The sequence below is a fragment of the Myotis brandtii genome, unplaced genomic scaffold (genome assembly GCF_000412655.1).
Source record: "Myotis brandtii unplaced genomic scaffold, ASM41265v1 scaffold250, whole genome shotgun sequence".
Lineage (NCBI taxonomy): Eukaryota > Metazoa > Chordata > Mammalia > Chiroptera > Vespertilionidae > Myotis > Myotis brandtii.
In genome coordinates this window covers 2,099,696-2,109,871 of record NW_005359478.1, presented here as the reverse complement: position 1 = coordinate 2,109,871, position 10,176 = coordinate 2,099,696, and the positions used below count along the sequence as shown (strand labels likewise).

Below are 10,176 nucleotides of genomic sequence, written 5' to 3'. Positions count from 1 at the left end.
TCGTTTCTTCCACCGACTTCCGCCCGATGCCTACTCTGTGCGGAGCCCCGGCCCAGGGCGGACAGACCAACGGAATAGGACGTGGTTCCTAACCTCCTGCGGGGGCCAGGCCCCTGTTCCCTAGCCCGTGCCTGCCCCGGCCTCCCGCTGACCGAGGCGGGCCCTTTCCATGCCCACAGGCCCAGCGGGGCTGGAGACCGAGGTGGAGAACGGCGGCGTCCTGGGCAGCCGGAAGGGCGTGAACTTGCCGGGCACCGAGGTGGACCTGCCCGGGCTGTCCGAGCAAGACTTCCGGGACCTGCGCTTTGGGGTGGAGCACGGCGTAGACATCGTCTTCGCTTCCTTCGTGCGGAAAGCCAGCGATGTGGCTGCTGTGCGGGCTGCGCTGGGGCCTGAAGGACAGGCCATCAAGATCATTAGCAAAATCGAGAACCACGAAGGCGTCAAGAAGTGAGGCTTGGCCTTCGCCCCTATCTGGCCCTTAACCAGCCCGTAGCTCCTCCTCTCCCATCTCCTCTCCCATCTCCTCTCCCATCTCCTCTCCCATCTCCTCTCCCATCTCCTCTCCAATCTCCTCTCCCATCTCCTCTCCCATCTCCTCTCCCTGGCATCTGCTGGCTCTTCCCCAGCCCGGACTCCCCCAACCCCCCAGGTTCGATGAAATCCTGGAAGTGAGCGATGGCATCATGGTGGCACGGGGTGACCTGGGCATCGAGATCCCAGCTGAGAAGGTTTTCCTGGCTCAGAAGATGATGATTGGGCGTTGCAACTTGGCCGGCAAACCAGTTGTCTGTGCCACACAGGTCTGGAGTGGGCCGGGAGAGGCTGGGCACGCTGGGTTCGGGGACACCTGAGGCTGAGTCCCTGCACCTTAGGGCCATAGCACGGTTTGCCTTCTGGTGTTTGGTCCTCAAACAATGAAGTCAGGAAGAGATACTGTGACCTCCATTTTCAGATAAGAAGCTGAGCTGCCAGGATGCCACAGTCTGTGACGGTGACCCTGGCTCCCAGGGCACGCTGAGAATGTGGGTGTCAGAGAAGTAGGTTCCCTGATCCGAGTGTGACTCCTACAGCTCTGACATCCAGATGTCCCCCAGATGCTGGAGAGCATGATCAGTAAGCCCCGGCCCACGCGGGCGGAGACGAGCGACGTGGCCAATGCCGTGCTGGATGGCGCCGACTGCATCATGCTGTCGGGGGAGACTGCCAAGGGCAGCTTTCCGGTGGAGGCCGTGATGATGCAGCACGCGGTAGGAGCTCGTGATGCACGGAGATGGGCCGGACAGCCAGATCCCTGCCGGGCCCAGTGCCCCTGCCAGGCTGACCTCCTGATGCCTGCAGATCGCCAGGGAGGCAGAAGCCGCAGTGTACCACCGGCAGCTGTTCGAGGAGCTGCGCCGGGCTGCACCACTGACCCGCGACCCCACTGAAGTCACTGCCATTGGGGCTGTGGAGGCTTCCTTCAAGTGCTGCGCCGCTGCCATCATCGTGCTGACCAAGACTGGCCGGTGAGGGGGACACGGGGGATCCCAACACAAGCCTCTGGGTCAGGGGCTGCGGGCTTGGGTTTTGTCTTGTCATCAGAGATGAGGAGGACCATGCTGGGGCAAGAGGAGGGGTGGCTATGAGATCTGGAGGCCAGGAGAGGATCTCGGAGCTCACCAGGATAGTGCCAGGGAGCTGCAGGGGATTGAGGGGAGGTGGCATCACTGGGAGCATTGGTTTCCAGACCATTCGGGCTCCCAGGGCTCAGAAGCAAGTCCTTTGCATTTAGACAATTTAAAAAATATATTTGTATTGATTCAGAGAGGAAGGGAAAGGGAATTATAGAAATATCAATGATGAGAATCATTGATTGGTTGCCTCCTGCATGCCCCCTACTGGGGCATATGCCCTGACCTAGAATCAAAGTGTGACCTCCTGGCTGGAAACAAGTGCTTTGCATTTAGCCCACAGTCTTACACGGCTGGGCCCAGGTCTGAGTTCAAGTCTTTGCTCTGACATGACACCCTGGGTAAGTCACCCAGGCTCTACAAGCCTCTGCTTCCTCAGAGACATTTGTAAGTTAAGTACTACTACTATCCTATAAAGGTATCTTCTCAGAAGGGTTTTGTTTCTCAAAGAGGTTTTTCCTGGACTATTTCATTTGCTGTACCCTTTATTATTTCATATCTTCTTTGTGTGGTAAGAAGGGCAGGCATCTTATACCCACTTTGCAGAAGAGAAAAACCAAGACCCAGGGAAATAGGACTTAACCAGCTTGGGTCACAGCTTGTTGGTGACACCTGGAACCAGAACCCAAACTCTAGTTTCTGATTTAGCACTCTCACTGTTCTGGGCTGACCTTCTCTCCCTCCTTCAGCTCAGCCCAGCTTCTGTCTCGGTACCGACCTCGGGCAGCGGTCATTGCTGTCACCCGCTCTGCCCAGGCTGCCCGCCAGGCCCACCTGTGCCGAGGAGTCTTCCCCTTGCTCTACCGTGAACCTCCAGTAGCCGTCTGGGCAGATGATGTGGATCGCCGGGTTCAGTTTGGCATTGAAAGCGGTGAGCCATCTAGACTTCCTCCCCACCCACCCCTGGATTTGTATGGTGAGCCCCCCCAACCCCACTTCCCACCCCCACCCAAAGGGCCTTGCCTCTCTCCTCTGCTCCTAGATTTACTCTGTGAGGTTCACTAAGACGCAGAGATGTTTTGGCCTCCATGGACCTGCTGGGGGAGGAGGCAGGAGAGAGCTCAGGGCCTTCCCTAACAAGTCAACCCCACTATGGCCTGCATCAGGTGGCAGAGCCTGGTGTGGTATAAGAAGCAGGAGGTGACAGGAGAAAGGGGACCCAGTCCCCCGCAGCTGGAAAAGCTAATTTAAAACTGGCTATGATCATACCCCATGTCTTCCTATTGGCATAGCAACACGGGTGGATAGACTTGCTGCTTAGCAACACACCCCATACCACCCACGGACACACCTGCAATTCTGATATACTGCAGTGGTCTCGTGTCTGTGGTGCTACCTGAGGCGTACATTGTAGTTTAGCCTCAGGCCTCTCATTCCGTCCTGGGTGGCCTCGAGGTAGAAGGTGGTGGCTGGTTCTCATGACAGGGGTGACCTGAGTCCCTCGGTGGCTGATTGTCATCTTCCCTTCCCCCAGGAAAGCTCCGTGGCTTCCTCCATGTTGGGGACCTGGTGATTGTGGTGACAGGCTGGCGACCTGGGTCTGGCTATACCAACATCATGCGGGTGCTAAACATATCCTGAGATGCCCCTCCCCTCTGACCCAGCCAGCGCTGGGCCCCGTCCCTCCTCCCCATTTCCTCCACTCCAAGCCCCTCACACTCTTCATCTGTCTTCTCTGCTCCCGTCCTCCCTCCCTGAGGCCGCATCTGCCATCTGCCCCATTCCAGGGTGCCCCTTCCTCCTCTCCATTGCACGCAGACCCTAAAAATCTGTCCAGTTAAGCACTGGCCGTCCGGCAGCGCCGACCGTACAATGCCTGCACCCAGTGCTCTGAGCCCGGAGACTTTAATCCCAGCTTAACCGGTTAATTGTATTTCCCCAGGCTTCCCACATCTGGAGGTAGAGGAGAGGGGAACAGAGCAATCACGTCCATTTTAGAAATATTTCATATCCATGCAGACTGATAGTCTCATATGTGGCCTTTATGGTCATCTGATTATCTCCTGAGGAGAGTGGCACCTCTTCCTTCATTGTCACTGACAGTAACATCAAAGCCCCACCCTTGGGGGAAGCCTGGATAGATGGGTGCTGGGGAGTACATCTACCACTGTCTTTACAACCTCCCTGGGATTGCAGACCACTCCCTGGCTGCGCTCAGGGCCATCTCACGCCTTGCTGGGGGAGTCCCCTTCTCCTGCACCCAGAAATTCCTCCATGCCCACTTTGTTTCCACACACAAACTAGGAGCCAAAACGAGTGTCTCTATTTTCTTTTTTAAACCCAGCTGTTCTGAAGCAATTATAAAACTCCCACATAGCCAGTAGCCCAGAGCTCCCTACCCAGGAGAAGCAGGTGGGGCCCTGGTCCCACATTCTCTGATGCTGGAGACACGGTGGGTAAGGGATTTCTCTTGTCCCTGAGAAGCCAGAGGTGCTGGCTAGGCTGCCCTTCCCCAGGCTCGGATACCTCGGGTCTTCCCCTTACTCTTGTACCAACAGCAAACTCAGTAGGGAAAAACAAAACAAAACAAAAAACCCTAAAATTAAAAGGAACAGTCCCCCCTCCACCTCAGGTGGCCCTTGTGCCCCTACCTAGATAGAGGGAGTGTTCTGGTATTGCTGCCGAGGGAGTTAGACAAGAACCACAGGAACTGTGGGCGGAGGGGAGGGGGCAGGGTAGGGGGGCTGCCCCTTCCTGTCTCCCTCCCAGGAGGAGGAGGAGGGATGGATAAAGAAATGGGTGAATAAAATGAATTGATAATAAATAAAATTAGCAAATGAATAAATATAATTATTAAATAATTGAATAAATAAATAAATAAGGCAGGGAAGAAGAAAAGGAAAAGTGCCATCTAAGGATTCAGCCGCTTGCCCTCACCTGGGGATCTAGGCTGGTACACTAAATAAGGAGGTGCCGAACATCCCTTCGCTTCAAGGGGGACACCAGCGGGGCAGGGACACAGGGAGGAGGTGGCTCCCAGTTTACAAAGAGACAGCTCTACGAGAGACAGTGCAGGGAACTGGGCAGGAGACGTGTTCCCACCCAGGGGTATAGATAAGGAGGTCCTGCACATGGCAGTGAAGGTGGATCCCCACACTGGTGACCCTAAACATTTGTTGACAGCGCGGGGCACAGGTAATCGGCTGGCTATGCTAGGGGGACAGGAAGATAGCCCCTCCAGGCAGACCCTGCAGGGTCATGGGCAGAGAAACAGACATCTGGCTACTTGGCAGTGATGGCAGTGGCAAGTACTTGTGCTTAATAAGGAGGGATCACGGGCCTGGGCCTGCACCTGGCAGGACCATGGCTGGGGGAACACCTTCGCCGAGGGCTTGGAGTCACTTCTATTTGGCAGTGGAGGCAGTGCCATGAACAGGGCAGGCGCTCAGTACATTTGATGAATGGGCGAGTGGACGAGGAGGCTGCAGGGTGCCTGAGCTGAGGACAGAAACGATCGTTTTGGCAGTAAGGGGAGATGTTCCCATAGGCAGTGTTTCAGGTCCCCTTGGCCTTCCCCAAGAGGCGTCTGCCTTCAGGTACTCACTACTGCACCTGAGAGCTTACCTAGGGGTTTCACATGTTGGCAGAGAGCTGGGGGCCCCTAGGGGGGGCTGGCTCAGGCACTGGTGGCCTGGGGAGCTGGGCTATCCCTGGAGGCTTGGCCAGGAGCCCTGAGGGGGCCAGGCGTTCACTTCCTGAGCCCTTCCGCCCAGAAGAGCCATCGCCTGCTGCCCGCTGAGGCAGGGAGGGTTGGGATGCTGAGAGTGGGCGGCCCCAAGGTCCTAGTCGACGTCCACCTCCTCCTGGGGGAGGCCCCAGCAGGGACACCTGGGAGCGCCCAGCCTGGGATAGGCTGGTTTGGAGGGTTCGGGCAGGTGGGACAGGCAGGCGGGAGGTGGATGCCCATGGCCCCCGGGCCAGCAGAGGGCCAGCTCGAACAGGCACCAGCGGGGAGGCTGGGGAGCCTGATGAGCGAGCAAGGAGGGTGGCTGGAGAGTCGGGGGAGAGGAGCAGGGGTTGCCGCTGGTGAGTCAGGGCGATGGCCACACTGGAGGTCACGGCGGCTGCCTGCAGAGGCGCGTGCACCAGCGGCTCCCACAGCACTGGTTTTCCACTGAGCCGAGCTCCTGTGCCCGGGGCCAGGCCTTGAACACCCCGAACCGTGTCCCTGTCATGTTGCACCAAGTGCTGCTCCATGATGCCCCCGCTGCTGCCCGGACTTGGCTCGGAGCGCTTCCGCCGCAGGACGGAATTCTTACCTAGAGGTTGTCCCGGAGAGAGGAGTGAAGCATAGGGAAGGAATCCAAGATAAAGGCTGAATGTCGGAGTGGAGAGAAGGCTCAAGCGATGAGAGTACGTATCAGAGATGGTGAGGGTCAGGGACTCAGGAAGGAGGGCTCGGACAGGAACTTAGGGCAATATCCCCAAGGGTAGGAGATGCTGAGTGGCCAGGACAGTGAGCCACGGTGTTGACAGGCCCATGGGGACATTTTCTGGGAGGGGGGTGGGCTGGGGTGTGACGCTGGAGCACTAAAGGCTGGGCCCTGGGACAATGGGGCTTCTCACTATGCAGATGGGTAAGGGCCCGGGCTGGACCGAGAAGACTCGGTGGACAGGCCTCACCAATGCGGCACAGCCGATCCATGGCCACAGTCTCAAAGGCCCGGCGCATCATGGGGAACTCCTCGAGCACAGCATTGAAGTGGTCCACGCTGAGTGAGTAGAGGCGGCAGTAGGTGTCGGCCCGCACGCTGGCTGTGCGCCGGCCCCGAGTCAGCAGACAGATCTCTGCGAATTTGGAAGGAGGTCTTCAGAACCAGTCCCCAGAACTCATGCTCACGGGGCCTGCAGCAGCTGACCCAGCTTCCTCAGGCTCCTCCCAGATGGGAGAAGCTGTTGCTTACTCACCGGCCCCGGTCCCTACATGCTCCAAGCACTGTCACTCTTCACACCTACACAATTATCGTCCTCTCTCTCTCCAAACTAAAGCTGACAACCAGGCAGGACTTGCTGGCCCCCACTCATAGTTATTCCACTCCACCTTAATTCTTACCCCCCTCCGCTGCTTTATGTGAACACCAAGGAGAGCCCAGAAAAGCAGTGCCAAAGGGCAAAGGGCAACACGCTAGAAATGCTGGAGGGTGGTTTGGAGAGGTTATATGAGCTTCAAGTCACTTTGGGCACCAGCTGGCAGGACTACCTGCACTGCCACAGGCTGGGCCCCTGGGTCACACCAGCAGGGAGCCACCAAGAGAAGCCCCTGGGCCCTAACCGGTTTGGCTCAGTGGATAGAGCGTCGGCCTGCGGACTGAAAGGTCCCAGGTTCGATTCCAGTCAAGGGCATGTACCTGGGTTGCGGGCACATCCCCAGTGGGAGGTGTGCAGGAGGCAGCTAATTGATGTTTCTCTCTCATCGATATTTCTAACTCTCTATCCTTCTCCCTTCCTCTCTGTAAAAAATCAATAAAATATATTTTTTTTTTATAAAGAGAAGCCCCTGGGACAGCACTGCTTTATTCCTCGCTGTCCCTCATCTCAGAGGATCTTTGGATCTCACCAATTATGGGTTCTAAAAGGCCCACTGGCCCAGAAATGTTCAACCTGGCTTTGCATAGGAATTACTTCAAAAGCTTCTTAAAAATACAGAGTTCTAGGGCCCAGGCCCAGAGATTTTGAGTAAGTAGGCCGGCTGGGGAGGGGCTGGACACTGTGATTCTGCAGCGTGGCCAGGCAGGGACTCGGATCCAGGGGAGCAGGTGCCCTCCATTCTCTGCTCTACTCCCCCCACCCTCCCTGAGGCCTGCTGACCCCCAAAGTAGGATCCATCAGTGAGGCGGGTGTCCTGGGCGCCGCGTGCCAGCACACTGAGCAGCCCATGCTGGATGAAGTACATCTTCCTGCCCACGGAGCCCTCACGCACCACGAGGTCCCCCGGCTGGAAGACCTCGAAGCGCAGCTTGGTGAGCACCGCGGTGACGAAGCTGGGGTCCGCGTGGGCGAACAGCGGCATGTGGGCCACCAGGCCCCTGCAGGTGAAGTTAATGATCTCCTGGGAAGGGGAGGGGCCTGTCAGGCACTCTGTGCCCCCTTCCCAAGGTGCCCCCATCGAGCTCATCTGTCTCCAGAGGCCCCACCCCTGGGTCATGATCTGCAAGAATGAGGATGCTTCAGTGGGCCTGGGACCATCCCTAAGCTTCTGCCCTCAGAGCTCTCCCATGAGCCCTCAAAGGACCGTCCTCCCAGAGATCCCTGCCATCCCTCCCCATGTACACTTCACCCCCATATGAACTTCAAGAAAGACCTTAGCCCCTGAAAGCACCCCCCAAAGGCCTGGCTTCCCATGGGGCCCTCTGCTCACCAATAGCCCTTACCCCAGATGCCATCCTAGGAGCCCAGGTCCTTGAAGAGCCCCTTCCAGGGCCGTGCCCAGTCCTACCTCCCGAAGTGGCTCACTCAGCTCGCCTAGGATGTTCTCCTCATCAAACATCTTGCCCTGGTAGCGGTGCTCATAGTACTCATGGATGCGCTGCCGTGTGTCGGCTGGCAGCTTGTGGAAGGACATGTACTGCTCCACCTGCTTGTACTGGAGGGCCAGCCAATGGCCAGCAGGAAAGAGGACAGAGACGGGGGCCAGAGCAGTGGAGGCAGGTGTGTGTGGAGGAAGGTCACAAACATGGACCAAATCCAGGGAAGTGAAGCAGGGAGATAGAAGGGGACACATAAGGCCTCAGAAGGACGTGTGGATAATGGTGGATACAGGGAGGACAAAGCCCAGTCACAGGAGAACCCAGACACAGGCAGGGGAGGGGTCCAAGGCCAGGGGTATAGGTCCAAACAAGGAGAAGGTACACAGGGGCATGAGACAAATGGACATGGACACAGAGAACCAACAGGAGAATGTGTCAAAACGGGCCTCAAGTTCAGCTACCCAGCCTCCAGCGCCCCTTCATGCCCACCCCTTCCTTCTCCTGCCCCTGCTGACCTTCTCCTGGTACTGACGCCGGGAGGAATCCAGGGACTGGATGAGGGCGGTGGCGTGGCCAATGAACATGGCATAGCAGGTGGCGCCCACAATCATGCTGAGCATGGTGAGCCAGACATCAGGCATGCCCACTGGTGCCTGCTGCCCATAGCCAATGCACAGCATGTGGCTCATGGCCTTGAACAGGGCGTGGGAATACTGGCGGCCCCACGAGTGGTTCTGGAGAACAAAGAATTGCACAGGTGGGCAGAGGGCCCTCAGAGCCTCATTCTCCTCCTGACCCCTTTTCTCTCTCTTTTAGTCCTTCTGCCCACCCCATTAATTTCATAGCTGTCTCCTAGGAGGCACTTAAGTTTGGTCCTGGGGAGCCCCGAGGTAGCAGGGGCCTCTTTTGCAGTTTAGGGACTTCAGTTTCTGCCTACGTTTCCTTCCCTGTCTTCTCCCTCCAACACACAAACACTTCCTCTGGGTCTCTTCCCCACCTCCTCACTCCTGCCTTCTCTCTTGGTCGCCTCTCCATCATCTCTTGCCCCCTGTGGTCATCCCACTACTCAGACACAGGAACCCCGAGAATGCCCCGGAGAGGAGAGCTGCGGGGAGATCTCACCACCATGTGGTTGATGAAGACCCAGCAGTCGGGAGGGAAGTCCTGCAGCATGGGGACCAGGAACTGCAGGCAGCCGTCCCAGTGACAGAGCAGCAGCATCATCCCGATGAGGTTGAAGATGCGCACCACAGCACTGGCCAGGTCATAGGTCATGTGAAAGATCTGAGGATTCCGAGGAGGGGCCACTGTGGACGGGAACCCTTCCTGACCGTCTCCTCCATCCCCAGCCTTGCAAAGGCTCCCTTTGGACTTCTCTCTCTAGCCCCAGCCCCATGGATTTAAAAAATGTGGTCATGATTTGTACAGAGCTTCACAGCACACAGATCTAGCTAATATGAAGGTTGTGTTACTACTACTCTCGTCTTGCAGATAGGAAAACTGCTGCCACTCATGAGCCCAGAATCACACAGTGTCACAGCAGGAATGCAAAGAGGTGTGCTGCACAAGCTACCTAGGTGTAGCCTGGAAAAGAGGAGAGAGGGCATTTCATAGTGTAACGTTGCCAGGGCATGTATATAAGAATTAATCCCAGCAGCCCTCTCCCTCTCCAATAATAATGGGTAATTGGCTATGAACGTACTATGTGCCAGCACCATTCTAAGTGCTCTACAGGTGTTGGCTCCTTTAATCCTATAACCTTTCATATGTAAGTATACTTCACATTCTCATTTTATAGGAGAGAAAACCAAGCCTCATCTATAGTCAATAGTAAAACTGGGATCTGACCTCAGGCAATCAGATTGCACAGTCCACACTCTGAATGAACCACTAAATTAGCTGCCCTGAAGCTGACACTCCAGCCTCTTCCCACCCTGTCATTACTGGCTCTCCTCCCACATCTTCCTCCCAGAGTCCAACTAACCCTCAGGAATTTTTCCAGCAATTGTACCACCATCCTCATCTCGGGACCCCCC

General features: G+C 56.7%; 2 protein-coding genes across 2 annotated transcripts in view; one reads left to right on the top strand and one right to left on the bottom strand.

Moving 5' to 3' along the window:
• PKLR (pyruvate kinase, liver and RBC) overlaps window positions 1-4,215 on the top strand; it is a 10,500-nt gene extending 6,285 nt beyond the window's left edge. Inside the window, 7 exon segments of the mRNA XM_005867541.2 lie at window positions 57-81; window positions 180-450; window positions 653-803; window positions 1,098-1,250; window positions 1,342-1,508; window positions 2,363-2,544; window positions 3,148-4,215. Of these exon segments, the coding sequence (XP_005867603.2) occupies window positions 57-81; window positions 180-450; window positions 653-803; window positions 1,098-1,250; window positions 1,342-1,508; window positions 2,363-2,544; window positions 3,148-3,254 (1,056 nt within the window). The 3' untranslated portion in view covers window positions 3,255-4,215.
• Window positions 4,216-4,453: 238 nt separating this feature from the next.
• HCN3 (hyperpolarization activated cyclic nucleotide gated potassium channel 3) overlaps window positions 4,454-10,176 on the bottom strand; it is a 9,468-nt gene continuing 3,745 nt past the window's right edge. The window contains exons 4-9 of the mRNA XM_005867529.2: window positions 9,263-9,424; window positions 8,656-8,874; window positions 8,110-8,256; window positions 7,482-7,722; window positions 6,297-6,461; window positions 4,454-5,932 (exon numbers count right to left, since the gene is read on the bottom strand). Of these exons, the coding sequence (XP_005867591.2) occupies window positions 5,247-5,932; window positions 6,297-6,461; window positions 7,482-7,722; window positions 8,110-8,256; window positions 8,656-8,874; window positions 9,263-9,424 (1,620 nt within the window). The 3' untranslated portion in view covers window positions 4,454-5,246. The remainder of the gene's footprint in view (window positions 5,933-6,296; window positions 6,462-7,481; window positions 7,723-8,109; window positions 8,257-8,655; window positions 8,875-9,262; window positions 9,425-10,176) is intronic.